The sequence below is a fragment of the Hippichthys cyanospilos genome, chromosome 2 (genome assembly GCF_059441005.1).
Source record: "Hippichthys cyanospilos isolate Australia breed blue-spotted pipefish chromosome 2, RoL_Hcya_1.0, whole genome shotgun sequence".
NCBI lineage: Eukaryota > Metazoa > Chordata > Actinopteri > Syngnathiformes > Syngnathidae > Hippichthys > Hippichthys cyanospilos.
The window spans coordinates 18,714,465-18,730,538 of record NC_142370.1 but is presented as its reverse complement, the minus strand read 5'-3'; the positions used below and the strand labels follow the sequence as shown (position 1 = coordinate 18,730,538).

The 16,074-nt window shown below is 38.8% G+C and overlaps 2 protein-coding genes across 3 annotated transcripts; one reads left to right on the top strand and one right to left on the bottom strand.

The window, feature by feature from the left end:
- Positions 1 to 9,177: 9,177 nt before the first annotated feature.
- On the bottom strand, positions 9,178 to 15,465 carry LOC148427713 (trypsin-3-like). Of its 2 annotated transcripts, none has more exons than XM_088440521.1 (4): positions 15,295 to 15,465; positions 10,269 to 10,410; positions 9,865 to 10,131; positions 9,178 to 9,415 (listed from the first exon to the last, which is right to left on the bottom strand). In XM_088440521.1, exons 2-4 carry the CDS (start codon positions 10,398 to 10,400, stop codon positions 9,224 to 9,226), a joined length of 591 nt encoding a protein of 196 aa, XP_088296647.1. In that variant the 5' UTR covers positions 10,401 to 10,410; positions 15,295 to 15,465; the 3' UTR covers positions 9,178 to 9,223. The 2 variants fall into 2 exon arrangements, with proteins under 2 accessions (XP_088296647.1, XP_088296655.1); XM_088440529.1 differs by lacking the exon at positions 15,295 to 15,465 and adding an exon at positions 14,813 to 14,911.
- Positions 14,068 to 15,951, top strand: LOC148427712 (trypsin). Its single transcript, XM_088409244.1, has 5 exons — positions 14,068 to 14,119; positions 14,868 to 15,033; positions 15,136 to 15,274; positions 15,355 to 15,615; positions 15,799 to 15,951. Exons 1-5 carry the CDS (start codon positions 14,068 to 14,070, stop codon positions 15,949 to 15,951), a joined length of 771 nt encoding a protein of 256 aa, XP_088265370.1.
- Positions 15,952 to 16,074: the final 123 nt, after the last annotated feature.

The window sequence follows — 16,074 nt, the reverse complement described above, 5'->3', positions numbered from 1 at the left end:
ATCCAACAGATTACAAACAAGAACGGAGTCATGGTAATTTGAAAAAAAAGAAAGAGCTTTGAAAATGTAGCACATTTGTAGATTTGTTCAAACCGAAAGAGATTATGTTTTAGGTAATTTGGGTGTGACAATGACTTTCTTTGCAAGCCGCTTTTCTGCAAAGAAGATTGTCCTTACTCATCCAGAACCCTTATTAAGTTTGTGCCTGGGGTATTGATATAACCTACTGTCTCTCAGATTGTACCTGAAAAAGCATTACTGTAAATCGCTTTCGCTTATACCTGCGTACTTTTCTGTCCAATCACTTGCTTGTGATACATATTGATTGCCTCCCCCGCTTCACTACTAATTACTGGCTAAGGGAGGACTGATGGCAGCAGCTCGTTGCGTTCTGCATGCGGATCAGCTGTAATGTGTCCGCTTTCGTCGGCTAAATGCACATTTTGCACCTGCGGGTCACAGGAACAGAAATGACTTTGTCATGTTCAATTATGGTCCCATCTTGAAAAAGATTGCTTTTACATCTACCATAGAAGGGGGATTCTCTGCCGAGCAATCGAGATTCTCAAATTTAACACAAAATCCTCTTCATATTCCCGCTGTAAAGTTGTGCTATTCATATCAGTTTTGCAGCAAACAATTCAGTATTTCTCCATATGTTTTGTGATATGCAACGCAGTGTGTGATCAATGTATTTCACCCAACATCTTTTAGAGTGACAACCATGTTTGAGTAGATTTGCATCGGCAAAATCCACTAAAGATTACAAATTTAATAACTGTCAGAGTGGTTGAACTTCAAAAGAGAGCGTCAACGTCACTATCCAAGTCGTACTTGTGAGACCGCTTTTTGCCGGATTTGGAATTAAGTGCCGTAATGATTTACTTTGAGTGGCAGTATTAATTTTACATATAGACCCGGACTAATTCGTCCACGCTGTCCTCTCTTTGCCTTTGCCTCACACAACTCCAACCTGTGTTGCAGTTGTCAGAAGAAATATGCGTACACTGTCAGCAGAACACTTTGCCCTACTTTCCAAAGTGTTACTACTGGTTTAATCAGTGTTTATACAACACAACATTTCAGTCTTTGTTGAAACATTTGATTGTGCTACATTATTCAGAATGGCTGCATGTTCTTACCCTCTGTACTGTATGATGCGGTATGCGCATCAGAGGCTTGATACTTATGGCAATGTGCACAGGTTCATGAGTCTTCATAATATTATCTTTTTATTTCAACCACATTTAACTGGAGATGGTCATTGCAAAAGAGAATAGCTGTAGTAATTCACCGATAGTAAAAGTATCCATGGCGATTTGGGCTCAGAACAAACTAATTGACAAACTAGTCAATTTGACTGTAAATTTTCTTCCCCTAATGTTGGTATGGAGTAAGTCATTGAAGGGACTTTTTATAAGCACTAGGATGCCAAGTGCTGATATGCAGTAACAGAATAATTAGATGTGATAGTGTTTAGTGTCTTTTTCCATTATATTATGAAGGAACATGAATGTAGGCATTTTATATTTGCATTTCATCAACACGGAGCAGTCTATTTTCCCAAGATTTATTTGCCTCTTTCATGGCATATACTAAACACGGAACAATAACATAAGACACAGGGTGCATAATACATTCATACAGTAGAAAAGAGCAGCTTGGCAAAGTGCTGATGGAATGAAAATGAATGAACATGTTTTGTATTTTGTGGATGACACAGAACTCCTGCTAATCAAATACTGTACGTTGCCAGTGCTTCGCAAATGTTCATTCATTTTCATTCCAGCAGCACTTTGCCAAGCTGCTCTTTTTTACGACTTTATTATGCACCCTGTGTCTCATGTTATTGTTCCCATGTTTAGTATATGCCATTAAAGTGGCAAATAAATCTTGGAAACTATAAGTGTGAAATGCACGGACTGCCACTGTGTGTGTGAGTGTGTGCGTGTGTATAGATATAGATATATATATATATATATATATATATATATATATATATATATATATATATATATATATATATATATATATATATATATATATATATATATATATATATAAAATAAAAGCAGTGGCGCTCTGTGCATTTCACACACACTTAGGGCTTCAATGATGTCCTACTAGAAAAAAGAACCTTAGAAATACCATCATTTATGAGACCCTGGTTGGAGAAATCATATACAGAAGCACACATACACATTAGTGGGCATTGCATTACCTTAGTTGTTTACAACACAAGCTATTTTCCAGAGCATTTAAAGAACAATAAACCCGCATCAGCAATTAAAACTTAACCACTACACGTGATCCGTGATATCCATCAATTGAATAGGCTATTATTAGTAGTGGTAGTAGTAATAGTATTTGCCAGTGGACGGTAATAAAATACTACCCCTGAGTCAATCCTGGAGAGACACATCATCCATCCGTCCATTTTCTAGAGCCGGCTTGCTGGTGCCTATCCTAACTGACTTTGGCCAGTAGGCGGGGGACACCCTGAACTGGTCAACAGCCGGACACAATCGCAGGACACAGACGGATAAACACACATTCACGCACCCAGTCACCCCTAAGGACAATTTATTATGTCCAATACACCGGCCATGCATGATTTTTGGAGGGCCCGTAGAGAACCCATGTGGGCTCGGAGAGATCATGCAAATTTCAAAACAGGAAGACCGAAGCAAAGTAGATTCGAATCCGGGTCCCTGAACTGTGGGGCGGGCACGCTAACCACTGCCCCACCGAACCGCAAACACATCATGCAAATTCAAATATTGGCATAAGATTTACTCAAGATGTAGATTCAAAGTACAGTATTTCAATCCAGTTTAACAAAAAAACTATTGTTACTGGTGTAACAATAGAAGTATTCTGCTTTTAACAAAACACATATTCAAATTCGACTCAATCTGCCGCAAACACGTGTTCGCAAGACATCGTAGTATGCTAAGACATACCCTATTGCTGCCAGTACAAGCTCCAGAAGTAGCATAGGGGTACTAGAGGAAGCAAAATAGTGAAGAGGTGAGCCTTTTAACTCTGTGACATGTTGAGACAAAATCCATGTGCCTTACAAAAGAGGGCTGCCGGCGGCTTATCAGCAATAGCTTGTCCACAGAACAAAGCAATGGCTCCCTTTGATGGCGGCCCTACGGAGGGAAACATGATTAAAGTGTTCTACTTTCTGTCAATTCTCCCTGGGGAAACTTGATGAATCTACTGAGTGAGGGGAAACGACAAGGAGCGGATGGAAGCATCTTTTCAAAATGCATTTTGACATTACTTTCTCTTCCTTGAACATTGGACCAAAGGTGGTGTCACCTGACTATGACTGATATCTTCAAACCAAATTGTGCGAACGAGTATCCCTGCCCATCTATATCATGGAAATTGACCTGCTGTTATTGCAATTATTGTACATCTCTTTATTCATTACTTGCCTTGCCCTCATGCCTAAAACCATTTTCAGCTGTCTTTAAGGTTTCATCATAGCCCTGCAAGAGCCTGTCTTATGCAATTTGTTTACCACTTTCATCCGAGTGAACTGTCAACACCACAAAGCAACACGGCCGTAGGGTGTCTTCTCTGTTCTACCAATCAAACTCCTCAAACTGATCCGAACACTTAAATAAGTGTTTCACAATGGCAAAACACAATCTCTGCTGCTTTCCACTGATCTCCAACACAGTGTCATAAATAGCTCAGATGAAGTGTTTCAGGATGTTTCTTGTGTGCTCTCCTTTCTGCGGTGATCTTGTGGACTCCTCATTGCACCGTATTACACTTCCCAGTTTAACTTTGCAGCAGCGACCCTCTGTCACCGCTCAAATATATTGTCCGTCATTACTCGTTGAGTTTATTAAACGACATCAAATTTATTATTCAATTCATTGATAATCGTTTTTGATATTTGACTGGTCATTTTGAGATCTAACTTATATTTGAAGTGATCTAAATCTTTTAGCCTCAATGCTTCAAATAAAAATAAATGATTTTGATTTGAATCAAAATAAATTATTTCCAAATATTTGCTTCTAATTTGTAGAAAAAAAATATTAAAATGTTTTCCTTTTTCTGACTTGTTATAGACCAAACCAGTAAATGAATCTGAAGGAATTTATGTGTTGCATTGTCCTGTCTATTTGAAATAATGTCCTGTTTTGGAATAATGAAAAGATGTTAAAACATGAACCTGCAATCTGATTCATTAATTAATCAACAGATTAAGCCATTCTTAAAAATACAGTCATTGTTTCTTGCAGTCAAACTTGTTATCACAGCCATGGCTGACAAGTAGATGCCCCCTTTCACCTTCGTTCTTGCAACCTGAACAGATAAACAGAGAATCTCTTGTCCTCTGTACATGTACGCAAAGGTCCCAACTCGAACATATATTCAGATGTAACCACACCACAAGGGTCTTGTACTGAGCTCACGCGAGATTAGGCAAGGCTCATGTTAAAACTCAGTGTTCATTATTCAGACGAATACCATAGAATTCATTGTGATTGCATGCAGCTATGGTGTATTTCAGTCACGGCTTCAGGCGTCAACAGTGCATCATTGACTCCAGATGTGTTCGTTAGTGCTTTTTAATTTAAGAAGCACTCTTTCGTGTCACACAACCCAGCTTGGCCTGAGATTTCCAAATGTTTGCTGCAAGTCGATCGCAAGACATAGGGGGGAATCTCCATAAACTACTCATCAATTAAATCAAAGGCATGCGGTGTCTCAGACACAAAAATTGTTGTGACATAGGTCTCAAACATAAGGCAGGCTTTTTCCAATGTAATATGTCATTACTTGATGGGAAGTAAAAACAGCCTAACCAGTTCTGGAAGCAAAATAAAATTAGAAAAATTGACCAAGTGATCCAGTGACTAATTTGGACAGATGAATTATTATTATTATCAAGATTATTGCTTAATAAAGGGTTTGAAGAATTAAGGTGATTTTGTAATACTTTGAATCGCTAATTCATATGTTCTTTTTTGAGGCTTTACTTTGAAGCAATATGTCACCCAGTATGATCAGATGTAATTATTTTTCCCCTCTGAAAATAAAACAAGCTAAAGTAAATAGGCCTCATAATTAGTCCATATAAATGAAATTTAGTCCATTTAAATTTACATGATAATGTTGAAAGGAGGCATGCAGGCAAATTTGTCCCATCTAAACAAGCAGACCCGCTGTCCTAGATTCAGGGTTAGGGTTAGGGTTAGGTGATTTTGTAATACTTTGAATCGCTAATTCATATGTTCTTTTTTGAGGCTTTACTTTGAAGCAATATGTCACCCAGTATGATCAGATGTAATTATTTTTCCCCTCTGAAAATAAAACAAGCTAAAGTAAATAGGCCTCATATTTAGTCCATATAAATGAAATTTAGCCCATTTAAATTTACATGGTAATGTTGAAAGGAGGCATGCAGGCAAATTTGTCCCATCTAAACAAGCAGACCCGCTGTCCTAGATTCAGGAAAAAGGCCTCTTGGCTGAAGCCATGTTGACAAATTAAGATGAGGAATCACTAACTAAATGAATGCACCTCCTCGGGCCAGTAGGGAAAGAAAGGGAGTGGACAGCATAAATGGAAGGGGAATAAAAAGCTTGTCTGGTAAACGGAATGGCTCCTTGGTTTTAGAGGAGGAAATAATTACCAAGTCTCATTTCACTGTCATTCCTCAGAGTATAAAAGTTCGCCATATTTGTCCTCTTTCGCTCGCCTCCTCATATATCTTTAACTTAAGCATGACTGTTTCTGATTGATTGCATTTCAACTTTCACTCGTGACATCTGGACCATGAAAAAAAAAGAGCAGAAGAAGGATGTACCCCAGCAGGCTTATACCTCAGCTGCTATTTCTTTTACATGTGCTTAAATGATCAATTGCCCCTTAGTGACTTAAAATAAGTCATGTGTATTTTAAGTCCTTGTTTTTCTTTTTGTTTTGTTTTTTCCAAAGAACAATTACTCCATTAGCAATAGCAATTGTCTTACAACAGATGGTTTTTGGGTTAACCTGGGGAACACTTGCTCTCTCTCGTTCTCTCCCTCTCTCTCTCTCTCTCTCTCTCTTTCTCTCTCTCTCTCTCTCTCTCTCTCTCTCTCTCTCTCTCTCTCTCTCTCTCTCTCCGTATACATAGTATATACATATATAGCCTGAGTGAGGAAAACAAGCTAAACCCACACAGGAAGGCCAGAGCAAGCTGGAAATTTACCCGGGTACCTTTGAACTGGGAAGTGGCCATGCTAACCACTCATACACCATACCACTAAGTTTGCATTCATTATAAATGCTAAATGGGCCTTCACGTGTGTAGCGCTTGCCAACCTTCCGAACACTCTAATACTGTCTCCTGACTCGCCTCACTGTTGACATAGAATCAGGAATAATTGGGGGTTCAGTACATTGCTCAAGGACACTTCAACAGGGTCTCGAGGGCTGACAATCAAGTCAACAACCTCCGAGTTGGAAGATGCTCCACCATGTGAACCATGCTGTCCTACTTGCAGACAAATGCAACTTCTTTTGAATTGAAAAATACGCAGATCTAACAAGACTAACTAACAAGACACTTAATAAAGAGTTGCATTAACAAGGGTCATCATGACCTGATATTTTGATATATAGTATTGTAACATTGAATACAACTGAGGTTGCTACCACTGTTACAGGTCAGACTAGTGGGAGTTGTTTTCTGAGGGGCAAATACAATGTGTATGGTGACTGTTGGTGAGCGCTTAGAAAACTGAAGTACGAACTCAAGTATGTCAAAATTTATCTGCTAACATTTTGCAGAGATGGAAGCTTGCCATGCTGAAACAAAAGACCTCTGCTTTTCAAGTAAATGGATCCATCAAATCAGAAAATGCCACATCAGTCAACCAAACAGGCCACTGACACTCGCAGTGACAAAGAAAATGGGGGCAACTAATGAAACAAGAGAGGCCTCCAAATCCAGGTCATCGACTCATGATTGCGACCTTGCGCTTGTGTTGCAGTGACACGCCGACTTTCTTAGGCCTTGTCTTCATGTAACAAAACCCCCATACTCTCCCCCTCGTTGTGTGTAAAAAAAACCCCCTCCATCCACATTGTTTATTTATTTAAAGAAATCGCTGCTACACAAATCCAACACAGTGTGGTTTCATTCATTTACAAGCATGCCAAGTGGCTAGGTGGCTGTAGAGTGGCCAAATTTTGTCCAATCAGAACGATCTTACGGCTCTGACGGGTCCAATCAGAAAGAAATTCAGCCTCTGACCTCACAGGTATCTGTGTCTTTGCAGAGTAGCGTGATAACGCAGCTCTCCAGTTTAGGCTTGTTGCACGCAAATGTGAATCCGAAGGATTTGAGGAATCTCCACTTTGGCCACAGGTTTTGAAACATTCTGTTTTGATGAAAACATTTTAAAAAAAGCCCAGGCACGTATCGCAAATAGGGCAAACCTGAGACATATACCATCAGTTTCCAACAACTTACAAGAAGCGGCTATGTATAGAGATTTTGCTTTACAGCCCTCATTTAAAGTATCAGTCAGAAATATTCTAGATAGGGCCATTACTTGTCATTTGGAAGCAAAAGCAAAAGCAGTTATGGCACCCTCCACATCCGTCAAGTGAAATGACAAATGTTTCATTTTCAACTCAGAACGAGCTCTTTTGAAATCTGTTTCAATTAGTATCTGATATATCGAATGACTAGTTACACAGCCACTTGTACTGTCTGGTGTCTTTGAACAATTTACAAAAATATTATTGTTTATCATAAAGTTAAAAAAAATAGCAAGATCATGGCTGTTTTGAGTTAAGTTGAGTACTGTATCTCAAAAGCACGTCATCAAGAATTGCCATGGCAATTGGCAGAGAATTTCCTATCAGATCATCAAGTGTATATTCCAGACAAAAGTTCTTAGGTAAAAATTCGAGGCTTTTTGGTATTGTTATTTTAAATTGTTGTCAGCTGAGGCTCTGTGTTTAGCCTACTTAACAATCTTTTTTTTAAAAAAAAAACCTCAGGACCTATCATGAATTTTTTTTTTTTAAACTCAGTATAAAATGCTGAGTACTTTATTTCAGCCTACCAAACATTAAAATTGTGCCGTTACGTAAGTTACAGTTTAAAAGAACATGACCATACAAATCATGTTACACGCCTGACATCTTAGAACAGGGGGAGTCAAATCGCTTTCCTCTGAGATACACATACAGAAAAATCATAGGATGCAAGGTCTGTACTTCACTTTAATTAATCAAGCACACCAAATTCAGGAAATGTCATTTCTAGTATATGCCGTGGGAAGTTTAAAAATGAACAGGGAGGCAAATGGCCCCGGGGCCAAAGTATTGACACAAGTGCCTTCTCCAGACGCAATCCGTCATAAGCTGTCCATTTTGAAAGCAGTTACTGTACTTGGGAGACATTCATGTTATATGCTCACTGTTTGGCTCATGAGACGTGAGAAAGTGGAGGAAATCATTTTTGCTCGTAAAAACGAATGAGCCTTTTTCAGCACAGTGTCAGGAAGAGAAATGTTGCTCTTTAGTTTTAAATATTGAAGTTGTTTATTTTCATATTTAGAAAGCTCTATGGTATGTAAAGAACATTTCTTATTAGCAAATGTCATTTTTAGTTAATGCCGCGCGTCCCTCAATAATAAATAGCATCCCACAAATGGCCCCCTGGCCATAGTTAGGATGGCACTGTCTTAGAGAAAAAAAGTGGTTTACCACAACATTAACATGGAATTGAGAGGATTACCCTGTGCACACCTATAAGCCATAGACCTTTGTTTGCATTCACGTGGTTCCATTTCATTTTACGATTTGATGGCAATTTCACAAACACTAATACATGTTACATGATAAATGATCGTATTGCAGTGGTAGATTTTTATGCACACAACAATTCAAGTAGTTGCCTCGGAGGTGATAAGTTTTATGGCACTTCAAACTTCATCGTTGATAAATTGCTTTTTGAGACGAGTAAACTAGAACCTCCAAAAGTGAAAACTGATCAAGTTGGAGTCCAAAGATTGCTAAGTGTTCTGGATAGTTTACTTTTACTTTGCACACTTTAAATTGAGTAAAGAAAGTGTACCGCAGTTTATTTCGTACAGAAAAGTCCGTTTTGTTTTATTGTTTTAGTTTACAAAATGTCATGGTGTTCCTTTGACACATCATTACTGAAAAGTACACAAAAATCATGAAGCTTTTAAACACTTATGTTATTTCTCTGATTTTGCTTACACCTGCTGTAATAGCTAAATATCGTGGCATCTATCCAGCTACGGTACTTGGACACATCAGTGTAGATTCCAGGAAACTGGGCCTCAGCACACCCATTCCCCCAGGACACCAAACCATAGATGCGGCCGTCACATATCAGTGGACCACCAGAGTCTCCCTATTTGAAAAAACATACCATACATAGCATTCAATACCATTACACATCATTCTATATCTTTCAATCTCATTCCACACTTTAAAAATCAATCTGTGTTCCAATATTTTTTGTTTCAGCATTTCAGCACAATTGCTCTATGAATTGCAAAAGTCTAGTTTTTATTCTTATCACTATCATTTTTAAAAAAAGGAAAATGGATGGGTTTATTTTTCAATATCATTCGACATGGTTGGAAATATTCAGTTGCATTATTTCTTCCACCAATTCCACCTCTTTAAAGAGGGAAACTCACTGACGGGTTTGTTTTTTGTCCATTTTTAAGTGTATCGCAAAGTAACGTGAGCATCACACAAATATGTTGCATAGAAGCAATATTTTCACAACATTTCCCTTATTTTATAAGTAAACACAACAACAGCAATCAAGATCAGTGTCCATATAACACTCACCTGACAGGCGTCTTTACCGCCAAAACTGTAGCCTGCACAGAGCATGTTTTCTGTTAGGTTGCCATTGAAAGAGTCACTGCTGTTGCATTTTTGGGAGGAGATGATGGGCAGCCTGATTGTGCGCAGGGTGGAGGGTCTCTGACCTCCACGTGGGTTGGTGTATCCCCACCCAGACACGCGGCACAGCTTGCCCTCTGCAACGGAGGCACCCTGCCAGGGCAGCAGAGCGATGGAAACAAAGCTGTTCAAATCGACCGGGCCCCTCAGCTGGAAGAACAACTTAGGTCAACACTTTTGTAAACATTATTATATATATATATATATATATATATATATATATATATATATATATATATATATATATATATATATTTTTTTTTTTTTTTTTTTTTAATGGGCCTCACCTTTATGAGCATGATGTCGTTGTTGTTGGTAGCTCTGTCGTACTCAGGATGAGGGATCAATAGCTGGGGCAGTATTAACTGCTCAGTTCCTTCATATACAGTCAGAGAGTAATCTCCAGCCACTATCATCATTTTGTTGCCACTGTGGAAAGCACAGTACAGTACATAAAAAAAAGAAGAGCAGTAGATGTTGCCACGTTTAATACTATACTTTAATTTACGTGTGAAAGTCTCACTGTCACCAGGTGGTGAGTTTCAAACTCCCACGTTCGGCAGTGCTTTGCCCACGTCCTGGGAAAAGTGGAGGACACTGAGTCCGAGTGAACCAAGTTCCACGCTTCCATTGTCGAGGAGGGTGATATGAATTGAGGCCCTAAGGTGGTCGGCGTCTGTTGTGGCAGCAATACCCAAACCCGCTGGTGGACACCAGTGGTAAGGGATGCCATCAAGCTGAAGAAGGAGTCCTATCGGGCCTTTTTGGCTTGTTTGACTTCAGAGGCAGCTGACAGGTACTGACTGGCCAAGCAGAGTTTGGGGGACTCAGTAATGTATCTCTGCTATTTAAGGATGATGTAGTGTTGTTGGCATCTTCAGGCCGTGATCTCCATCCCTCGCGGGAGCGGCTCCCACAAAGTGCGAAGCGGCTGGGATGACGATCACTACCTCCAAATCTGAGATCATGGTCCTCATTCATAAAAGGGTGTATATTGTGTTTGTTGTCATTGTAGTCATAAACCTTTTCAGGAGCACCCAGCCAGAATGTTGTACTGTGAATTTTAACTTGGAAAAGGTTTCAATGTTATTTTGATTTGTCTATAAGATACATCAAAAGCCAAATGTTCTTTATTTTCAAAACTATTTACATTGGAGATCCTCATCGAAAGCATCAAAACGATGAATGAAAAAATTATGCATTTAACAAAAAAAAAGTGAATAAAGTGAAAACGTGTTTTCCATTCTAGTTTTTTCAAAAAAGCCACACTGTTCTGATTATTGCTTTGGACACAATTGGCATTCCCTCAAAGAGCTTCAAGTGGTTGTACCCTCAGTTTTCACTTTACACATGCGGCTTCAATCGTGGAATTTCTTGCTGTAACAATGTGGTTGGCACCATCAGTTGTGCTGTGCAGAAATCAGGTAAATACACCCAAATACACAGCTGACAAGCCTATTGGACAACAGTTCAAATTAATATTACAGACTACTGTTAAAATTTACAACCTGGCAAGAACCAACCAGTCAACTAAGCAAACATCACTATGAAATTTGATTGAGAAGGTTGTTTCATGAAAAACTGCTCACCCGATATCACAATGTGCCGCTGTGATCACCCAGTACTTATTAATTAAGGAACCCCCGCAGAAATGTCGACGCTCCGTTGTTTGTATCGACACAATGTATTTTATGGAGTACGGAACTGGCGCATATCCACCTACAATGCGCCCCTGCTGCATGGTGTCTTGACCTGCGGCATGCATCGAAATTTCAAGATGAAACCATTATAAGCTTCACACATGGAAAACAGAACAATTACAACTTGAGAATAACAAGTGACTGCATTGGACTGTATCTCAATCTAGTTTCTTGTTGACGTTATGTTAGTGATGCATTGGTATTTACATGTCTTTAATATGATTCATTCACTGATGCAAACCTTGCTAAGTCTATAAAATGTTTTTTCTTCCTTAAAAACAATAATGCCGAACAATAATCATTCAATAATCAAAGTTTAAAGTGAGCCATCTTGAGCTATAAGTAATGCCAAAGGTCTGAGACTTTGACTTATTAGTAAAGGGATAACACCAGACTAGATAATGACCTTATGCAAGAATTGGGAACAGATCCCTGGAGATGCTTTTGATTTGATATAACTGTAGCAAGCTAGTTCTTGGACAGCCTTGTGGATCATTTGATGATGTAGAAAAGGGAAACCTGAGTAAAAAAGAGATAAGAAGATCCACAAAGATTTGTTGGTTGAACTACTCAATGTATTGCTCATCCGAGGAAGGATAGCGGTGAAGCCTCATCTTGGGGTAACAGATGTGGGTAGTGTGAGAAACGGTTGCGTAGCATTAAAAAAAAAAAACCTCAGTCAATCTAATCTAGTGGCAAGACTTCACTTTCCAAACAAACAATTAACAGCAACATGTCCTGTTGTCTAATGAATCCTGAATGGTGCTGCTACAGAAATAATGATTGCTTGGATTGATTGGATGTTTTGATCATGTGTTGGTTTTGTTGTTTCATTAATTCCACTACCCTTGTCTCTATGAAATCTGGGACATTACACCACAGGCTGTGTTTGTAACAAAAAGGAGTAGGGTGATTGAAGAAGCAGTGAGACGCGCTGTAATTTGGAGGTAATAAGTCTCTTTTTACATTTTGACAGAATTGTCTTGCACCTGTAAAAAATAGCAGACAACCAACTATTTAGAGGTTTTTTTCCTTTAGGTGGGATTGCAATATCTCATACTAATATTTAAGAGACATAAACCATGCAAATTCTCAATAATATGTAATATAAAGGCTATCAATCATATTTAATCTATACTGTTCTATCTCACCACAATATGTCAGGAGTTTGCTAAGGTGTCACTACAACCTGACTTAAAACGCCATCCTTTTTCCGTTTTCTGCCCAGTCATAGTAGGGATACTTACATCCGGAAGTCAGGATGTCCAAAAGAATACAGGGCAAAATATACATCAGGTCCATATTGAAACAGTGGATTTGATCCTTTTGGATGGGGAGTTTTGTCGATGCGCACAACCGGTCCAAGGTTAATGTGCAAGCATCTCATCTAAAGTACACGCTCAGGTTTCTTGTAGTTCTTATTTCAGTTCCCATGGTCACCTCGATGTTCTTAACTTGTGTATAATTGAAGCTCCTGGACCTTGAGTATGACTTACGTCTTGTGTAACCTACTCATACCAGAGGGTCCTCATTTGCTTTATGATTTATCATGACCAATTCTGTTGTGATATCCAAATGCACTGGCACCTGATGTGGGTCTTTTGACAACCTATAGCTGATCGATTGAAGCTCTTCGTGGGTGACAATGCTGAGTAAGATGCCAATGTCTCATCTTTGCAAAGTCTCTTCACCTTGGGTTAGTGTGGGTCGCCCACATTCGAGTAAGGTCTCATCACTGAATCCTGGCCTGTGCATACTGCATACAATACTTAAAGATGAGCTGCTGATCAAATCATGCGATCTTTCGGATAGTTTACCTTTCCTGAGTATGTAAGTGCTTGCCCAGATGTTATTATTCTCGTCCATGTTGCCAGAGTCATTATTCCATAATTTCTATGTATTACAAATCCATTGTAAAACAAGAGCTTCAAACCATTGGGGTGGGCCTACACACCTCACAATGCAAGCAAAAACTAGTGCATCAACACAATACGAGAGCTGTGTACATCTACTGTAGTAGGTCAGATTCATTGTTAAGCAAATACTGTACTTTTTCCAAGGATTTTGTTACAATATAAGAGGCAGCCTTGGTTGGTGGAAAACCTTGGAAGGTTGTTGTGTTTAGGTCTTCAGGTGAGTGACATTTCTAATTCACTGTCAAGTCGTGATAGAGCTTTTAATCATATGGAAGTGTTTTAGTAACTAACTATGTCACCAATTATGAAATCAAATGTTTAATTACTACTTGTAGTTATATGGGCAAGGTCTTAGAGTCTTAAAGAAAATGATATTATCTTCAAACAGCTGACAAGTACTGGCTGCATGAGGAATTAACTGCCTAATAGAGATGTTCATTTATATTTTTGCAGGTGAATCAAAAGAAAATATGTCTCTGCTGGGAAGATCTATGCTAATCCTCTTAGCTTTCACTGTAACAGGTAACTTTCTGTCATGATCGTTTAAACGTGAATTCAAAATCTCTCTCTCTCAATATATATATATATATATATATATATATGTATATATATATATATATATATATATATATATATATATATATATATATATATATATATATATATATATATATATATATATATATATATATATATATATATTTTATGGGTGTGTGTGTTAAATAATTTTTTTAACATTTACTGTATGCTTTTACTTTTGCATGTTTTTGTTCCTATGTTGTAAGTGTGTACAGTATGTGTGTGTATTTTTTTCACCCGAATTGCTTTATACTACTGTTTTTTTTGTCGTCCTCAATGTTCTGTTTACTGATAGTTGGGGTATTGAATTCCCCATACGCCTGCCTTGCTTTACTGTTGTCAATGTCTTTTACAAACTCCCGGTAAGAAAAACTGTACAAAGGTTTTATTTTGAGTCTGCATTGAGCATCCTTTAAAATAAAGCATAATTATCTTTGTAAAATAATGCAGAAACCGGTATCTCTGAAACATTTTCTAATAAAACATGAATCCTACCGAAAAGCTATGATTATTTAAATGAATGTTTAAAGTAAAATTGGATTTCACAGCTTCGAAGATGTATCATTGCAAGCATACAGTTCACTACCCTCACATCAAGGGTGCAACAAATAAATTTTGCACACTTAGAGAGCTCACCCCCAGGACTGCCCAGCACATGCCTGACATTGTGCCTTTCCCGCATGGCCTATAGAGACATTCGCAGAGAGAATTATTGGTGGTTATGCGGTCCTGCCGTACTCCATCAAGTTTCAGGCATCTCTTCAGTATCAAAACGTGCTGAAGAAATGGCAGCACTACTGTGGAGGAACTCTGGTGCATCCCCAATGGGTGGTGTCTGCTGCCCACTGCTGGAAACCGTAAGTACTGATCAGCGTATTTTGAGGTCAGGAGTAATTCATCATGTTGAATAACACTGGAGTTGCATGTCAATCACGGTATGCGTTTTGTGGGACCTCAAGGAGTAATATCATGAGAGTGGTGTTAAGTGAAGACAGTCTATCCAAAACGGAAGGATTCGAACAGATCTTCAAGGTCTCCAAGATATACGTCCACAAGTTTAGTTACAAGACATTCGACAATGACATCATGCTAATTAAGGTATACGGCGATGAACGTACCGCACACAAAAGTCCACCCCGGAGCACAATCACAATTTGGTCAAACTGTGTTTGTTCCAGCTAAGCGAACCTGCAATGCTTAACGCCAATGTTCAACCGGCCAAACTGCCAGATTCAGAGAGCAACGAGCCCGCCAGGGGTGATGTATGCACAGTAAGCGGCTGGGGTGTGACGTCACCATACAGTTTCAGCCTATCCTCTGAGCTTCGGGCCGTGGATGTAAACATCATGGCTTCCTGCACCTACTACTACTACTGGCTCAAGATTACTCCAAACATGCTGTGCGCTGGCTTTCCAACGGGGGGCAAAGATTCTTGTCAGGTGATGGGAACTCCTCATGTGTATTAGTAAAGTCATGTCTTCCTTGTTGTTTACAATATAGCTAGGAAACATGGCACATTCTAGAAAAAAAAAAAAAAAAAAAAACAGCATCATTCAGATTCTTTCAGCCAAGTACCTGCGAGGAGATTGAAAAATGTATTTTTTTGTCTGGTCTGCCCACAGGGCGACTCAGGTGGTCCTCTAATCTGCAACGGCTTCCTGGAAGGCATCGTTTCATGGGGTATCAGTTGTGCCAACCCCTACTTCCCTGGAGTCTACACTAAAGTGAGAAACTACGTGTCCTGGATCAAATGGATAATTGAAAACAAAAAATAAGCCCCAAGTATCACTAGTCATTGAGGAACAGAAAATTGAAAAAAACTCTGGAAAACTAGACTTCAAATGATAAATATTAAAAAGGTGCAGTTATTGTTTCTAATGTCCTTTGCATTTTCCTGA